Consider the following 20,103-nt stretch of genomic DNA (forward strand, 5'->3'; position numbering starts at 1 on the left):
AACCGGTTATTCCAACGTGATTACAATAGAATCGCCAACATGTGGTTCTTACGTGCCGATCTCTATTATAGTCTCTTTCTTCGTAATAGTATTGTAATACGAATTAGATTTCAAGATCAAATTCATGTTTTTGTCCCATAAATCATGCAGAATGAATTTGATACAACGGTGAACTGGAGTAATGAAAGTAAATTATCTATAAATCTAAATTAAATTTAAGATCTGACGGTACCTTACTTGTCACCGTATCAGGCGTCTTTATTTAATACAGGATAATTTAAAACGGGACTGCTGATTTTTTTCTAAAAATACGTTTTTGCAAGAAACACTGCCAGCCAAATGTTGTTTTCATCATACTGTCCGGAAAGCACTAAGCAGCCATTTTTATTTATCTAATATTTATCTTGAGTACGGTACTTTATTCTTCTGTAGTCCTGTTGTATGCGTATATTGCCGCCTAAACAGAATATTCTGTGATCTTAATTAATTCAGTCTTATATTACACTACCCAGTCACTGACTACAACTGATTCTGTATTTTTAACATAACCAACACAAGAAATCGAGTACATAAGTTAGGTACATTAAATCATAGATAAAACATACTCCCTTATTAAATCTTCAGCAAAATCATCGTTTTCGGGTAACTTCAAAATAGGGATTATAAAAAACATATGGTAAATTTGTCGGTTTGCTAACCTCAACACGATATTTGTAAACAACAGAAATGTAAACATTGATGACGACTTTGTATAACCTCAAATTATGTGGTCTAATTTTGTAATGATTATTTGCATAGGTAGTGTGATGAAAGTAGTTTTTCATCACACGGAGCGAAAGTGTCTTTATAATACTTAGTACTTAGTATTAATAGCTACTCTTTTTTGTATCTACTATATAATGCGACTGCGTACAGAAAAGAGTCAATTTTTCACTCCTAGTAATCTTGACCTGGAACCATTCTTTGGGTTAATCGTGGATGACCAAAGTCTTAGTTTGTGTTTAAACCAATTTCGTTTATTTTAACCGCTAATACTGCCCTTAGCCTATTTCTATTTCCCATTGGCTTATATAATGTAAGAAAAAACTACACTTCCCACAGTTATGCTGGCTCAAAACTGCAAATTATTTCTGTTACGGTGTCACTCAAAATAGTTTTCAATATCAATTAAGCGATTAAACGATCTAACTGATAGAGGGATGTGCTCAGATAATGTTGAAATACCTATTGGAGTTTCCTAAATGAAACACTGTTCTATAAAGGTGAGTATTTCAACAATAATTACAGTGGTTAAGTGGATTGTTTGATATTGACACAACATACACAATTTGTTAATTGTTTTACATAATTGATTATTTATAAGGGTTTGATTGATTGATTGACTTAGGAGGAAAAAGGAACCAAAAGTAAACATTACTGTGTCTGGGTTGTCGTGTACTGTCACTGTACATGAAATGTCAAACAGTGTAGTGCTCGTATCTCAAAGAGGCCTTGGAGTCATGTTCCAGCTCTTCCGTTACCTTATCAGTTGTTTGTAAGCTGAGCCAACTATTAATCTTTTCAGAAATAATTAAGACACTTTAGATGGATTTAATTATATTAAAAATAAAAATGTTGAACAAAGTGAGGTGTTAAAAATGAATTAGCTGTAAAACCTACCACTCTAGTCTCTAGACGCTGTTTTAGGACGCACACTGACTTTGATTATGGAAAGCCTTCTCCAAAAAGTAAATTAAGAACACAAAAAATTTAAAGCTTTGATAACATAAGCAGGTAGGCTACTAAATATAATAATGAAGGCTAGCTTTGCTGGCGATTTGCAACGAAAGTATGAAACTTGAACTTAAAAAAGTATTTCAGAGCTGCTTTAAAACAGATGAATTATTTTCTGAAATCCTTTAAATTACCAAAAAAGTAATACACTTGCCACTTAGTTTGATAATATTCGAATTAGCCTAATTCAATCCTTTTAGCTAAGCTGTGAAGCGTTCAAATGTAATTGAAAATGTAAACACAATCAATTTATTAAACTATTGGTAATATTTTCTCAACATTTTCGTGGAATAAAATCAATAGTAAAACAATTACTAGATCAGATTAGATCGGTGTAATATCACAGGAGGGCTGTTATCTCGAAGGAAGGACTGTAGTATCACCAGAGGGCTGGTATCTCAAAGGAAGGACTGTAGTATCACAAGAGGGCTGTTATCTCAAAGGAAGGACTGTAGTATCACAAGAGGGCTGGTATCTCAAAGGAAGGACTGTAGTATCACAAGTGGGCTGGTATCTAAAAGGAAGGACTGTAGTATCACCAGAGGGCTGGTATCACAAAGGAAGGACTGTAGTATCACAAGAGGGCTGGTATCTCAAAGGAAGGACTGTAGTATCACAAGAGGGCTGGTATCTCAAAGGAAGGACTGTAGTATCACAAGAGGGCTGGTATCTCAAAGGAAGGACTGTAGTATCACAAGAGGGCTGTTATCTCAAAGGACGGACTGTAGTATCACAAGAGGGCTGGTATCTCAAAGGAAGGACTGTAGTATCACAAGTGGGCTGGTATCTAAAAGGAAGGACTGTAGTATCACCAGAGGGCTGGTATCTCAAAGGAAGGACTGTAGTATCACAAGAGGGCTGTTATCTCAAAGGAAGGACTGTAGTATCACCAGAGGGCTTTTATCTCAAAGGAAGGACTGTAGTACCACCAGAGGGCTGTTATCTCAAAGGGAGGACTGTAGTATCACCAGAGGGCTGTTATCTCAAAGGGTGGACTGTAGTATCAAAAGTGGGTTGTAATCTCGAGGGAATGTTGTATAATGAAAGGGTTGTAATGTCAAAGGAGGGGCTGCAGTAGCATCACAAGTGGGCTGTACTCTTAACAGAGGGAATGACTGTAATATCACTAGAGGGCTGTTATCTCAGGAGGGATGTAGTATCACAATAGAGCTGTGTAGTAACAACTAACCTTTTTGTTAGTATAATTAGTATTGTGTTAAGCACGAACACTGCAAGAGAAACACTTTTTTCTGTGGATTGAGCATTATCATGTCCGTAAGTCTGATTTATTGTCTCATTCATATTGCTATTGAAGGACTTAAAAAACTTACTCTGGAAAAATATTGAATATGAGCCCACCTTTCTTAGTTCCCATCCAATATCCAAACAATAACAACTAACAGGGCATTATTAGTAGACCTACACTATACAACTTATTTTATGAAAACTGCTGTTTCCGGTTTTTCCCACATTTTTTAGTACCGGTGAATACAATTTACTTTCAACTTACACAGCGCTATGCAAAGACCACATAAGGAAATTTTAAGGATGCTGGGTAAGGAAAACTGGGAGACAATTCATTTCATTGAACACAGACACTGGACAGCTTCATAGTGGTTGACCTTCATGACCTACAGGGGACACGTGGTTAGCACTCAAACAACAGGTACATATTTTATAGATGGAATTAAAGTGCCATATCCATAAGTGCCTATATAGCTATCAAGGATAGAGATTGTTTCTCTTGTAATACATTTTTTTGCTCTTTCAATTTCCTCTCTTTCTTCCAACTGAGATCTTCTAACACACTATAGTTTTGGAAGACTCAAGAACAAATTAGTCCGATGTTACAGTGACGTGACAAAAAAATACAGATTAGGCAAAGATTTGTTTAGGTTTTTATTTAGTTAGGTTTAGGTTATAAATACAAATAAAACGTGAGGGTTAGAAATATTGAAATAAATTAAAATTACTTTGGTTTTCTGTATTCAAATGGTTTTCATTCTACGACCCTATATGCATATTTTGTTGCCGATGCGTCATCTTCACGGATCTTGCTCAATAAGGGAACACAGTGTCTCAAGAGAACTGAGACATTTAACAAGGTATTTACATTTCCCTTCCTGTCTAGTATTTAAACATTGAAAAACAGTCAATCATAAAACCATAGATGACAAGAGGATGATCAATATTAATATTCAATCATACAATAAAAATAACTATTTCTTATTTTTGTAAATGGTAAGATAATTATTTTGTTCATGATGTTACTAAGCCATACTATATTAAAAACAATACTTTAAAGGACCCGATTTCATATTTATTACGTGACAACTTCATGAAACTAAATAAATAATAAAACTGTAATATCAGTATTTTATTTGTATGTTGAGTTTGTTTACGCTGGGTCAAACATATTGTTTTCCCAACAAATTTAATTCTCAAAGTTTTGTTTCACTTTTGTTATATGATATCAGAACCAAGAATGAGACTATAAAATTACATTTCTGGATATAATAATCACAATACATGTGAAAATATAGTAAAAAAGGTTTTATTTAATCAAGGCCCATAATTCTACTTTTTGGATGTCACAAAAGGTTTTACAACTCTGACACGTACAAAGAGTTCCTGCTAGCAGTTTTTGCACAACTGATTCGTACAATAACTTTAAAATCTGATACCATCAGTGTTCCGTGGTGTGAATTGTATATTCTATACCACACCCTTTTGTCCTTGATCAGACCATTACTTGCCCTTCAGAAGGTAAAAGGGTGCAGATCTGACAAAACATCAACCCAAGCATCGTTAATTAAATGAACTTTTTTCAGGATTCGTACATGAAAAATCCCACAATATCATAATCATGAATCGAGATATTTATTTTTGTCAACTAAGAAAACAAAATAAAACATGTCTTAAGAAGACTTGGTAAACAAAAACTATTAATGGACCTAATTTTTACATATTTTTGATAGTTCAATGATTTATCTTTTCAAAAGTTATTGGTTTGTTTAACGTTTTAAAAACACTTTTGAGGGATGGAAATTTGAAATTAAAAATGAATATAGTTTTAGTTTAATTTTTGTCATTGTAAATGCTTTGAGACATAAAAAATCCATATCAATGAGAAAGCAGCGATTTGGTCGAATGCGTGGGTCATTGCCCCCTTGTCTTGCTTATTATACATTTATACATTTATTTATACATTTATTATAATTTTCTAATTTTCTTTGGAGAGACTGTTTCTGTGTACAGTTTTCATTGCATTTCCATACAGTTTAATGACGTTTTTAAACATCAGAGATTCCCTTCTTTTATTAACAATTTCAAATTTCTTGCCATTTTTTCTTTTTTTTTGCTGGGAAAAATGTCAGTGGTAAAAAGTGGCAAAAGAAATCAAATTGATTCATTAAGAGATTAGTTACAACCAATAAGTTCTCTATAACTCTATTAAAGGTTTAAAATGTACAGATAAATAAGTATTTAGAACTTAACTACTTGTTCACCACACAATATTATAATACAAAATTATTAACACTTGTTTTTTTATTTTTTATTATTTGTTATTGTTATTATTATTGTTACTTTTATTATTTTTTGTTTTTTTATTGCTCTAAAGTGCCAAATTTACAGGGTGTCCTGTAGGTGACCAGCCAAACACCGGAATATGGTTCTATGGGTAAAAACTAAAAATAAAGAGAAAATCAAGAATGAATTTTTTTCCAGTTAAACCACAGAGAAGTAAGGTACAGAGGATACACGCTTATGGGACAACAGTGCGCTTTCAGTATGTTGTGCTGGAATCATGTGACGAGCAAAGAAGAGCTTGAACGGCGAGCACTGTGCGAAATTTCATATTGCATTGTCATCCTCCACCGAGCATTGTTGTAGTAACATGATGACGAGGGAGGGTGGGGCTGGAATTTAAATTTGACCTAGCAAATATCTCAAATGGTTAAAAAGTTAGGAGGGGGTACAAGTTACTTTTCAGCTACCCTGTATTAAAAAAGGGGAAGATATGAATTTTTCTCCAAACATTGCAATTTCGTTTCAAATAGACAAGCACTTTTTAGTATGGCATACGGTAAAGCATAACAATATAAGTGTTTAATTGCAATCTTTAAATTTGCAATACATGTAAAATCTTATACTCATCATGTTTGGCATTAAATTTTATATTTGGCTCATTTTGATTGAATACAAGAAATATCTGATAAATTTATTTGACAGATTTGCTTCTTTGTCTTATTGTGATCAATCTTGGCTAAAAGTAGAAATTGTATACAGATTTCACAACATATTAAAAAGTTTCTGTAAGAATTTAATATAAAGACAGATAGTAAAACTAAACTTGATGTTGATATTGATTTTAAATCATCAATATCTCCCATTCTGGTTTTGTACATACACTTTTTCAAGCTTCAAGATTGAAGAATTCAGACGTTTTTAAAGTATTTTTCAAAACTATCATCTTGCGCTAAAGTTGGTGTTGCAAAAGAAATTTAGCCAACTATTTTTTGACAAATTCTCAATCATTTTTGTATACAAAAGTATGTGTGTTTTTGTCACTGTAGTTTTGAATAGGATTTGATAACAAATAAGCATTCAATAATAACCAAAACTATTTATTAAAGACAATTTAAAAACTAATTATATTCACAAGTTCATGAAAGATATGAAGCTACTTACAAAAGGTAAAATTGAATTCAAATGATGATTTTCCTGTACTAAACAAAACAAGTTAAACGATTTTATATTTTTGGTGTAGTTTATGAGTATATTTTTCCACTTACCATCTACTTAAAACACGTAAATTAGAGCCGTACCTAGATTCTTCATTTTAAAGTTTTTTGTATGATATTATGTAAAATAATTTGTACTAATGTTTGAAGATTTGTTGTTTGAAATTTGTTGCTTAATTCAGAGGTGTGCAAGAGATTACAAATAATGCTTTAAAAACTATAAAAATATACAACTCATCCACCGATCAAATTCATGCTGATCACCTATAAGTCATACAAAACTTAATACTAAAAGAAACAAAGTTTTTTTGTTTAAATTACTGTTTAAGGCAATCCTAATCCTATGATTCATACCAAAATTCAATACAAACACTTTTAAAAGCATCAGTAGGTGTTGATTAAACCATTCACTTTAAGATTTTGAAGTAGACATCCCATTAATATGAACCAGTTTTAGACTATTTTGTATTAAAAATGGAGGTAGTTGAATACTCACAGAGTGGACTGGTCTAAAATTAAATTTCCTCGGGTTTTTTTACTGAGATAGTTTATAGAGACCAAAGTTGTCCTTTTAGTCTTGGTTTCAAAAGACATCAGCACTCTGTCAGTGGCTTCAATTACGTACAGTAGAACCTCAGTAATACGATCTCGACTAGAACGGCTCCCTGCTTAATCCGACCATGCCATCGCCTATGAGTGACAATGTTATCACAGTATTATCGTGACTATTTTCCATGGCTGTTTGGACGTAATCACCGTCTCACGAAAACATATATCACCATCCTTCACGGCCGAGAAAATTAATAAACGTCTCTCACGGTCACAGGAACATTATCATTGTCTTCCGATATGGTGGACCCCTAGGTTAATCCCACGGTCTAGGAAAAATCATTATCATCTTCAGTGATTGTGGCAAAAACCTGAACATCCCCCACAAACGTTAGACATCATCATCGTTTCCCGCAATCGTGGAAACTATTGTTGTTACCTGCAATCGCGGCATACTCTTGAATATCTCCTGCGTTAAAAGGAACATCATCTTTGTCTTCTGCAATCGTGGAAAACTTTTGAATGTTTTCTACGATCACGAAAAACACCATCATTGTCTGCCGCGATACTGGAATATATTAAACGTCTCTACGGTCACAAAAACATTATTATTGAATTTGCAATCGTGCGTGTAAATATCAGTTAATCAATGAATGTAGACATTTATTATGCTCCTCGGGTAATACGACCTTTCCATTGTTCCGACCATGGTCCTGGTCCCGTAGGGGACGGACTAGCAGGGTTGTACTATAAATTCATTCTAAATCTGGTTATAGCTTTACCAGGACGTGATTGAGCCATGCAAACGAAATCATCTTGAAAATTAAGAAGTTAAACGGGGCAAAGCCCGCGGGTTACAGCTAGTCTCAGTATAAAGTAAGAAGTCTTTATGCGTGTTTCATGTTGATGCCATTGGCTCTAATATCAATGAAGTGTTTTTTTCTTTTCTTTTTGGATCGATTTTATGGTTTGTGGTTTACTTTTTGTTTATACAACCAGAGGAGCTTTTTTTAATGACATTACATGAATTAGTTTCTATTAAACTTGTTTTGAAATAAGTGAAATAACAAGAAATAAATAAATAAAAACACAACCTCAAAAAGAATCGGATTGAAACTAACACCAAAATTGTCTTCATCCGATCCACCATGATGAATCTATAAGTTGAGTATGTTTAACGAGTATGTTTTTAAGGTATAACTTACTTAAAATAGCTAAAATAACTATTGGATCTATGACGGGAACTTAAACCTATCGGGAGCTAAGACTCCTCTTCATCCATCGCCCTATAACTTCTTCCATTGATAAGTGTGGTATAGCACAAGAAAAAGCGGTATAACAATAGCAATAATATTCTTTTGGATATTGTTCGGGAAAGACCTTCTCCAGAAGGAGGGAGGTAAGGAAACTCTTTCCACTGTTCCCATTACACCAATCCCTGGTTTAAACATCAATGCTGTTACCATGCCTTAAAAACCACTTGTTTTGGTTCACCATAACTTCTTGCACACCTCTATGGCAAATAATATCCTATTTTATATAAATTAAACAAAAATACATGAAGGACAAACATTTTCGATACATAAAAACATCACAGACATTCACAACGAATGAGCGTTCTAAAGCATTCCAATTCGGAGGTATGTTCAGCTCAAAAAACAAAGACAAAATAGAGCAACAACATTGTAGGATATTTTTCTATGTACAAAAGTGACATTTTATGTACAAGTTTGTGAACTAGACAAGATCATAAGATTTTGATTAAGTTGATTTATTATAATATTTAACACATAAAATCTTGAAGGAAAATAAATATCATCTGCGAGTGAAAGTGACAAAAATTGTCACCTAAATGTTTCTAAAACACCACAAATCATGAGTAAACAAATGAATAATAAATAAATATACAACTAAAAAGTACTGTTCAATTTTAAATTACACCACTATAAAGTTCAAAAAATATTTTCCCGTTTGACGGGCCTTAATGAATAGAATGAAAAATCATTCGCGTTAAAAATATTATTGATCATATAAAAATGTGTAGTTCTGTATATGATTTGAAATTTAGAAATCTCTTTAAAATGCAACTCAGTAATCTAGGAATGTGACCTGGCTTTACAAGGTAATTTTCATGAGATTTACAGGTGATGTGAGGCGACTAACTAAACAGCTGTTCCGTGGCACGCACGAGGTCCCAGTTGTAAGTGGAGAGAGCCACGCGAGCTTGGTCCTCGTCTATTCCCATGTCTGTCAGGCGGTGGATCTTAGAATCAAACTCAGGGTTGCCGTTTGGTCCTGAAAACACAACACCCTTGACCATCGATAGAACTACACATTCCATTCCCGTAAAATAAATTGTTATCAGTTTGAGTTTCATAAAATGCAGTAGCTTCATAGGATGTAAGGGTTGGTTTAGAGAAAGGATAACATTCATGGCTTTAAAAGTAACATGGTCATGTTTGGTATAATTTTTCTTCTGTTTTCACCACAGGGAATTAAGGTATAGACTATAGAGGAAACTCGCTTATGGGAGAACCGTGCGTTTTCAGCTCTAATATACTGTGGGTAATATATTTGTAACAGGCAAGGTGTAATGGTATGTTCAAAATTTTCTTATTTATTGAAATCAATTATAAAAATCTCTTAACTACATGAAGTCACTAGAGCGCTCCACACACAACTTAAATCAAAACTCGAACGATTGGGGCAGCACTATACAGGACAATAAGCCAAGCGGAAAATCAAAAGCTTAGTTACAGGGGAGTCTCGTTTTGAGAGGAGAGACAGAGACAGAGTCATGTCTAATGATGGCGGTCGGTAGCAGTAGCTAGTAACTGTGTAAGTCTTTATCACTTGTTCTGAAGTGTGTCGAGGAAGGTGGCAGTCGCTGTGTGGTGTGTTATTACAAGAAGAACTATAAGACTTTACCTATAATCTGACATAAGTAAACTTAGTTTAGAACATCAAGAGCCAGTTTGTTGATTGTTGACCTGGTTTGGAAGATAGCCAAACAAATATTAAATTACTACGAGGACGAGTTTTATTGCTTTTACCACTCTTGACAACGGCAGGGAGGTGATCGTGGAGCTGTGGGACTGTGGAGGCTACAGGCATCTGGACTGGACTACGACTACAAAGACAAGACAACGAGACAGCCTACCGACACGAAGCCTGGGGAGCCATTGGCGGAGCTTTGGCGGGACGGCAACTTTGTTAAGCTAAGTGTTAGGTTTAAAATTTACTAATTGGAAATAAAAAAAGAAAAAAACTACACCATTACAAAGGAGAGCCTGACTGTGCGGAAACTACTATCGCATAGGGCACAAGGATCTTTCTATACCGTGAGCGTTGTAGTACATCAGGGTGAGGGGGGTGTTAGACACCAGCGACTTGTGCTAGACACCAGCGACTAGTGCTAGACCCCACTTCGGTGTTCCATTGAGTGTTTCCTCTGTACCTTGCTTTTATTTTAACCAACTTTTTTATTATGATGAAAAACAATCAACATCCCCAGTCACAAAAAATGTTATCGAGGGCAGTAGGGATGGAAGACTCAGAACAGAACACACATAGAAGACTCATGATTGAAACTGCTGCTTGAGGAAGTGAGTGAGGGAGGGTCAGACTAGGTAGTCAAGGGTCCATACACCAAATCAGTGCAAATCTAGGATACACCCAAAATTTAACCAAATTTGTCTTATTTTGAAAAATTTGTTTTGAATTGTTCAGCCAATGGTTAAAATTATTGATTTCAATGATGTATTGTCTTATTTCTTGAATTTTGTTCATAAATTGTTTGTTGTTGCATTAAGCTAAGTATCGTGTTTTCACTACTGATTAATTCCAAGATATATATATATAATGCAATTCTTCATTAAGATTCCTTCTTTCTAATTTTGTTCATACTGTAAAATTTTGACACAGTCTTAAGCCTAGTTATGGTTATGCGATAATAGGTCATGCTGAATATATTTTATTGCAATAACTTAGAGGAAAGTGAAGGAGTGCAGAAATCTGCTATTTTCAGTGAAAATAGCAAATTTTTTACAAGGAAACCTACATCTTTAAGAATGAGTGAAGTGAGCGCCCGATACTAGCAATTAAACTAGACCTATATAGTTTAATACATTGCCAGCTAGTACCAAGGATCTTGATCCCCAAAATTTTAAGCAAAAAATTGAAAAATGGCTATGCCCTGCCGCCAATCTGTAAATATTTAAATATTTAATTAAAGTTTTAGTTTTTATATTCTTTATGACGATGGACTGCACAGTGCTAGTTAGGCCGACTAGTTCAGTTTTGACTCAATCTATCCAGCAACTGCTGGTCAAAGATGAAGAAATGAAGAAGAAGTATGAAGTATGAAGCAATACATAATGGGGAACTACACTCTCTACGTCTATTGTATTCGTCTCACAACCTGAACCCACCTCCGGCATAAACAGCAGTCCAATGACGGGCAGTGAGTCTAAACATTTCGGGGTTCTCTTTGTATTGACGAGCGACAACAGCGTCCTGGGGATCGTCGGGCTCTGCGGCTGCCATCAAAGCTTGCAGTGAGAGCAGCACAGTGCGCAATGTTAGCGCTGCGGCCCTGCACATCAATGTGTGGATACATTGGCTCATCATCAATCACTAACTACTGTACGCTATAGTGGAATTTTCTCCATAGCATGAACTGAACAACACTTCAATATACAAAACTATTTGTTTTTTTAAGCTATACAATAGCACAGAAACCATGCACTCAGCATAGCAACGCTGGTGGCGCTGCCTACGAATCAACAGGCAAAGCTCTTTCAAAACACTTAATGCATTTTACCATGCGGTTGGCATTCTGGGTTATAGTAGTATGTTTTCTGTAACAATAGTTGCAATGAAAATTTTTATGTTTTGAGAAAAAGAGTTAGAAAAAAACAATTTTTGAACATTTAAAAACCCATACCCCGTTTCCATGACCTAGTTTACGTTGCTGGTTTACCCACTCATTCAAGTTTATCCTGCCCTACACTTTCAAGCCAAATTTCATCAAGACCGGACCAAAATTAATCAAGTTAGCGCATTTACCGACAAACACACACACAAATTTGAACAGATTGTGTTTTTGGTCTCTGGGTACATCAAAATGAAAAAAAAAATTCGAGTCCCAGGCCTAGGTCTTACCGTGTCACCTATGAATATCTACTTCCCTATGGGGAAATATGCTAAAAAAAAGTTCTTTTATGACAGAACTATCCAGGATTGCCACCCTAGGCTAGTAAAAAAATCGGAACATACCCCCCCCCCCTTCCCGGATTAACATAGGCTTAAATACGGGCATAAGGAAACAAAATCGAGACTATCCCGACAGAATCGGGACGGGTGGCATCCCTGGAACTATCCTTGTTTTTGTTTCCAAGATTAGAAAATTACAGCATAATAATTAAGTAGGCTAGTAATTTTATCTTCTATACATTTTAGTGCAGTAAAAATAAGAGAAAAATTCCATAAACCTAAAAAAAATTAGCACAACCGGGGAATTTGGTACATATGTTGGGTGTACCTTCCTTTTGAACATACTAAAAGTCCCCTAAAATTGAAGCTGTGCTACGGCCGCCATATTGGAAAATGGCGGCATATTTCAGTATTTTTCGCTATAGTGACTTTATTTTTAGAGATACAGGTAAAAGATAAATATACAAAATGTAGGTCATCTAAAAATACACATTTTTTGTATTTACCATCTTTCTCTAAACCCAACGGTTTTTGAGTTATTTGTTATTAAGTATATTTAGTTATTTTCTGTTTATCAAAAATAGGTGAAACACGTGGAAATTGACCGTTACTATCAAGGATTATGATAATTTATCCCATTTAGTTAAATAGTGTGATACTATAAACTCTAAAAATTTAAGCTTATTTTATAAGTAAAACTACTCTGCCACAGCAAACCTGCAGACTCAGCAAATTTCCATTTGATTGGATGTTTTATTAATTGTATTTAAATAAAATTAGATTCAACAGGAACCTAGGTTTGCTGCTATAGGTAGGTTATTATAGTGTGTTTTTTTTAGTAAAATATCAATAACTTAGTATAAAATAATAAATTTTCCAAGTTTGATCATAATAAATCTATAAACAAACAAACTGCAACAGTTAACTAATTAATAATAAAAGCATGTTAGCTTAAGATTTACAATTTACAAATTTAAATATACAAATTTTTGTTGTGTTTACTAAAAAGATTGCGATTATTCGTCACGATTCGAATACAAACCGAAGGGGTTTTCAAAAGGAGATGAAGCAAGTAATTAAAGTACTATAATATTAACTCGTACCAAGTATCGGAAATATTGTATGCAGTGAGGAAATCAACCATATTTTGTAAACTACGCAATAGTCATATTAATATTTTATACTCATTTTTACCCATTTAATAAATTAACATTTTAATATTTTGATGGCTTACCACTATCGCTCTGATATCAACTAAGTGGGATGAATAATTGTCGTAAACCTTGAAAGTAACCGTCGATTGCGATGGGTTTCACCGATTTTTGATAAATAAAACAAACTATACTATACCATACTTAATTAGTCACCAACATGAACTAGACACGAAAAACACCCTTCCAAATTTACAATGGGATGTCAAGTATAGTTAGTTAGTGTGGTGGTGCCATCAAAATACTAAAATGTTAACTATTAAATGGGTAAAAAATGAAGATAAAATATTAATATGACTATTGCGTAGTTTACAAAATATGGTTAATTTCCTCACTGCATACAATATTTTCGGTACTTGGTACGAGTTAATATTACAGTACTTAAATTACTTGCTTCATCTCCTTTTGAAAACCCCTTTGGTTAATATTCTAATCGTGACGAATAATCGCCACCTTTTTAGTAAACACAACCAAAATTTGTATATTCAAATTCGTTTATTGTAAATTTGAAACTCCCATGCTATTCTTATGAATTAGTTAGCTATTGCAGTTTGCTTGTTTATAGATATATTTTGATCAAACTTGGAAAATTAGTTATTTTACTGTAAGGTATTGATATTTTACTAAAAAAAAACACACTATAATAACCTACCTGTAGCAGCAAACCTAGGTACCTGTTGAACCTAATTTTATTTATATACATTTTTTAATAAAACATCCAATCAAATAGAAATTTGCTGAGTCTGCAGGTTTGCTGTGGCGTAGTTGTTTTACTCATAAAATAAGCTTAAATTTTGAGATTTTATAGTATCATACTATTTAACTAAATAGAATACATTATCATAATCCTTGATAGTAACGGTCAATTTCCACGTGTTTCACCTATTTTTGATAAACAGAAAAAAACTAAATATACTTAATAACAAATAACTCAAAAACCGTTGGGTTTAGAGAAAGATGGTAAATACAAAAAATGTGTATTTTTAGATGACCTACATTTTGTATATTTATCTTTTACCTGTATCTCTAATAATAAAGTCACTATAGCGAAAAATACTGAAATATGCCGCCATTTTCCAATATGGCGGCCGTAGCACAGCTTCAATTTTAGGGGACTTTTAGTATGTTCAAAAGGAAGGTACACCCAACATCTGTACCAAATTCCCCGGTTGTGCTAATTTTTTTTGGGTCAAAACATATTTTTACTGTACTATTTATACAAGGCCTAGTTTTAATTTGTAGCCAATAGAACCATATGGTGGGTTATGAATCGCTGAGTTGTGGTCTATCATGCATTGTCACAAGTAAAAGATTTTGGTGTAAGAGGAATCAGGACAGAAATCCCATGCTCCATGCACTAAACCAACTGCACCACCAATTTGGCTTAGTCAAATAGCAACAAGTCAAATACTGCAACCTCAGAGACTCATGAATCTAATAGGAATTAGGCTTAATTTTTAATATTCAGACACAACTAAAGTTAATAAATAGAACTCAAGTAACCTTACCACTGATCTTTCAAAATATCTAAACAAATCGCTCCTGTAACCGAAGATATATTTGGATGCCATATTTTTGTAATAAATCGAACCTGAAACAGACAAAGTAAAGTTTAAGCCCAACTATAAAAACATATTGTAATTGCTGATTTGTTGTTAGCTGTTACGCAATGAGTCCACTGCAAAAACGTTTATTCCAACACATTGTTTTGTTTCGGACACATCTGCATGTGGCACTTTGGTTGGCAAACATAGCTTTGATCTGTGTTAAACAGATTTTCAGCGTTTTCATCTTGTTATCTAACAGAGACAATTTTAAAGAGTTCATGATACATTAAATCCTAGAAATAACCATAAATGAACATCATGAAGTATTGGATTACAAGGACATAAAAATAAATCAAAGCAATCAAATACTTACTTTGGGTGGATTAAAAGGATATGTTTCTGGAACTTTAATCTCTAATATAAAATTGCCTCCCTCATAAGGAGTATCGGGAGGGCCGGCAATTTCTCCTTTTAACTCAGTGTAGTTGTCATCCACTAGTTCTACTCGAATTGCACATTTCGCCATCTGGAAAGAAGGATCTGTTGATTGATTTTTGTTACATGTTAAATTTACTGACTATTAAAATTTAGATTATTTAAGAAAAAATATGTACCTAGTTTCAATTTTTTAGCAGCTGTAAAAAATCATAGCTAAGAGGTTCTAACTTTAACAAGTTTGGTTAGTTATGTTAAGTTAGTTTGGAACGGTTTCATTTCTCCATAACTTAGCCTACCTAAAGGCGTGTTTACACCAAAGTTGATACAGTGAAAAGTTGCTCTTAAAAATTAGAGCCAACTAAGTTACTGTAGAGGAAAATTTTTTTCTGGAAAAATAAAAGTCACTCTTCTCTAAATTGGAGCAACGAGAGGAAAACTGGTTACCAATGAATTGCCACAAAATAGGCAGTAGTGTCAAGGATGTAGGACGAAGACATGATCATTGCCGTGGCTACCTGTGTCATAATAGCCAGCTCTACTTGACAAGAGGTTCATAAGATATTAGGTGAGACCCTCGTTGATGCCTGCGGTTAGGTAGGCTATAATGGCAGTGACATGATAGCTTAAGTTATCTCCAAGAAGATGACATCGATCCATTAAGTAGTGAGCTAAGGTGCGACGGGAGTGTCCAAACTTTCTGAGAATGAAGAAGTGACTTGGAATAGTATATTTTATTTCATCGATCGGACAGAAAATCAAGAAGTGCATAACTTAGCGAGCAGGTTCTATATTTTGGTTCCTTATGCCCATTTAAGCCTAGATGTTAATCCGTGGAGGAGGGGGGCCATGTCCCGATTTTCCCTAACATAACTTAAGGCGGCAACCCAGGTGGAGAGGGAACAGATCTAAACTAGTTTTCGACAAGTTGCGCGTTGCAACAAATTTTACGCTTTAAGATGTCAACGTCACTTCGCGAGAAAGCAAAGTTTAGTGGAAAACTTTTATGTAAATGGAGATTTACTTGTGAAGGATACTAGAGCTAAAGCAAGCAAGGATACAGGTTACAGGTACGCAGAGGATACGCGTCCGGCAGTTACTGTCATAACCTAACCTAACCAACCAAACTTGCTGATAATGAAAAAAATCAAATGAAGGTTCAATTCTCTTCATAACATAAAATTATAAAATGCAAAAAATTCTAACAAAAGATGTACAGTTAAGAAGAAATTACATTCAAAGCAAAATCTGTGACAAAAAGTTAAAGAAACCGATGGGTTTCGAACCAGGGACCTCTTGGATATCAGCCGAGCACTCTATCCACTACACCACGAACAACGCTGGACGAACATCGTATCGTTGTGGTAATGGCGTTCCGGGACCCCACAACCCGGTGACTTCACTACCGGATGCCTAATCCACGTCTGGTTACCAGACGCGTACCGGTATCCTCTGTTACAGGTAACCAAGTAACTTAGGGAGTAACTTATAACGGGCATGACAAAACAGGTAAAATACCTAGGCCTAACTTACTGTTCCTGTTTTAGTAAGCCTAAGCCTTTTTTGGTCTTCACTTTTCAGCATTTAGGCTGAATTAACACTAAATATAAATATTATGGCATTCAGGCATGACTAAGTAGTTATAACTAGGCAAGGCCTTAGCCTAAATTACTATATTTAGATCCTATAAACTGATTATAAGGACGGAATTTTATTGATGGACATTTTATGAACAAATAATTCAAAGAAAAAATGAATTAACAATAAAGGCCTATGTATGATAAAGGATAGTGAAGTTACTATCCAAACACCTTACCTCCTCACTTTTAATAACATCCTTAAATTCTCGTTTGATTCTTTGAGCTGCTATATTAGCCATTTTATTTATATAAAATGTTGAATAATTATAAGGTCAAGGAACTATCTCATTTCATTAGTAAGTGTAATTTGATTTATAATGAAATTTTCACTTATAAGATACTTTTCTCACTACAAATTCAGAATTTTCGCTTCTGCACCTCTGGACTGGATGAGTGGAGTGGTGATATAAAAAATTGTAAAGTGTAAAAATAACAACGCTTTTCAACATTGACAAGAGCGATGGAAGAAAAGAAGGAAGACCATCTGCTCTGCTTATTCAGCACAAGGTTACCAAAAACTAATAATTTTACGGTAGTTGACATAGACAGTAAGTACAGACTTCACATGACGTCATAGGAGCGTAAGGCTAAAGTTCTAAAAATTTTTCCATTTTGTTATTTTACAATTATATGACGGGGTTTTAGTGTTTTTTTTTATTGTTGATGGTAACAATTATTTAGTACTATATCAAGAAAACAAAGGAGTATGCTTAATCTACGATTGTTATCACCCAACCAACCATCATCAGTGATTTAAATTTCCTTTACAAAATATCGCAGTTCGCAGTTGTGTTCTTTTAAGGCCTGCACACACCGGAGCGGTGAGAGCGGTGGCGATATTGGCGCGTTTTTTCATCTCCTTCACCCACCATCACCACCGCGGCGTTATCGCTGGGGCGTTCACACTGGAGCGATTCCACACCGCTGCGGTGACAGCATTCTACAGTAATTTTTCGTTGTCATTTATGAGTGTGCAGTTAACAAGTGCAATGTGTTGTTATTTAGAAATATGACAGACGAGAGGAAGAAATGTGGCTATTGTTAGCTGTGTACCTGAAGATGACGAGTGCAAAGATAGGGAGTGGGTACATGACATCAACAAAAGGCGATTTGAACATTGTGAATACCATACATTGATACATGAACTGAGAAAATATGAGAAACGTCTTGAGACATATATTTCAGAATGGCAATTGAGTACAAATAGATATTTTCGATCAGAAAGCTTAGCTGCTATGTCGGTTGCTTGGAGTTCTGGGGCCCATTTCATAATAAACTACAAGTTACAAGTTACAACTTGTAACTTGTAATTTCCATAAGATTTGCATTGTGCGATCAGCTGATTTACTAATAATATTAGTTTGTACTTTATTATGAAATGGGCCCCTGGACACAAAAAAACTCGTCGCACCGGCTCCGCTGGGCGGTGAAATGGAACATGCTGCATCTCGGTGGTGTGGTGGTTCGGTGGTACCTACGGGTGATTTTTCTTGTATTTTTTGTATACCGCTACTGCTCCGGTGTGGCCGCTTGCATTTACTTCCATTGTACTAAATCACCGCGAGAATATCGCAACCGCTACCACACCGCTTCGGTGTGTGCATCCCTTTAACGGGAGATTTTGTTTTTTCCTTCCACCATGGGGAGATTTTACTTTGTAATACAGTATCATCAAGGCCACCTTAAACACCATGGCCACGGCCTTCGAAGTGGCAACGTCCCAAGTAGTGTTGTAACAGCTGTTTTGTTTTTATGGTAGTTCGGTAGTTGTATATGTTTTAAAAATACGAAAGCTTGGTTACTGGGCTATGAAAATGTTGACTCCAATTTTAAATGTACACACATATATATCCAATTTATACTGTTTTGGTTTTCAATTCTATATGTTTTATTTTCAATCTTTTAATAATTTATCTTCATAAATTTAAATTTAAATGAATAATAAAATATTATTGAGCTGGGGCCCATTTCATAATAAAGTACAAACTAATATTATTAGTGAATCAGCTGATCGCCCAATGCAAATCTTATGGAAATTACAAGTTACAAGTTGTAACTTGTAACTTGTAGTTTATTATGAAATGGGCCCCTGGTGTCACCTCTACCTGCCATGTTATCTTATGGGACGTATATGTCGCTAAACAAACCTACTTGCGACGTTACCAATTAATTGTACCAGGCCGCGGCCTGTAAAGTTAAAGGTGGCCGTGGTATCCGGTGGTATCATGTTCTATTGCACTGACTTCTTATAATTGACTAGAAACTTTTATTACGGCATAGTTGTGTCCAGTACAACAATCCAACATGTCAAAATCTCTTCAATTTATTTTTTCATATTTTACTTCTGTAACAATGAATACAATTAATTTGAAAATATTTTGCCCCTCCTCTGGTATTGCAAACAAAAAACAAAATTATTTTGGTAGAGTTTACCTCAAAATAAAAAAGACATATTCACCATCAATCAACGTGAACAAACTCAAGCGTTACTGGACATGAAATACTCTCCCAAAGAGTTCAATACTAACATACTAAAGATAGTTTGATTGGAAGTAGACCTTTCATCGTTTTACTATTCATAAAGAAATGTATATAGATTAATTTTATTTAATTATAAAAAATGTAGAGAGCTAATGTGTTTTACCATAGATAAAACCATAGAGATAAAACCCTAGATTAAACATACTCCTTGAGGTGATAAAACCAAAATAAAACATACTACCTCAGGTTTTAATAAATATTAGCATAGACGAGCTAGACTAACCAAGTTCGCTTTATCTATGATATTAGCATACTATAACCAGGGTAATCTATGATTTTGGGTACAAAGTACTAAAAAAAAAAGTGCGTAACTAATATCATGATCATTTTTATGCCAAAATATGTAAACACGAGGTGCAAAACCATCATAATAATTCACATGAGTTTTAGTGTAAACATATGTGGGTACGTATTTTTCTTTCAAAATAAACAATCTTTAGTACTTGAA

General features: G+C 34.5%; 1 protein-coding gene across 1 annotated transcript; it reads right to left on the minus strand.

Annotated features, from left to right (window-relative positions):
- Window positions 1–6,380: 6,380 nt before the first annotated feature.
- Window positions 6,381–17,565, minus strand: LOC128996018 (ubiquitin-conjugating enzyme E2-22 kDa-like). Its single transcript, XM_054421132.1, has 5 exons — window positions 17,291–17,565; window positions 15,413–15,565; window positions 15,001–15,083; window positions 11,498–11,661; window positions 6,381–9,362 (listed from the first exon to the last, which is right to left on the minus strand). Exons 1-5 carry the CDS (start codon window positions 17,351–17,353, stop codon window positions 9,226–9,228), a joined length of 600 nt encoding a protein of 199 aa, XP_054277107.1. The 5' UTR covers window positions 17,354–17,565; the 3' UTR covers window positions 6,381–9,225.
- Between the last annotated feature and the right edge of the window lie 2,538 nt (window positions 17,566–20,103).

Source organism: Macrosteles quadrilineatus, unplaced genomic scaffold (genome assembly GCF_028750875.1).
Source record: "Macrosteles quadrilineatus isolate MER2022 unplaced genomic scaffold, UCM_ALF_1.0 Scaffold_5__1_contigs__length_97177068, whole genome shotgun sequence".
Classification (NCBI taxonomy): Eukaryota; Metazoa; Arthropoda; class Insecta; order Hemiptera; family Cicadellidae; genus Macrosteles; species Macrosteles quadrilineatus.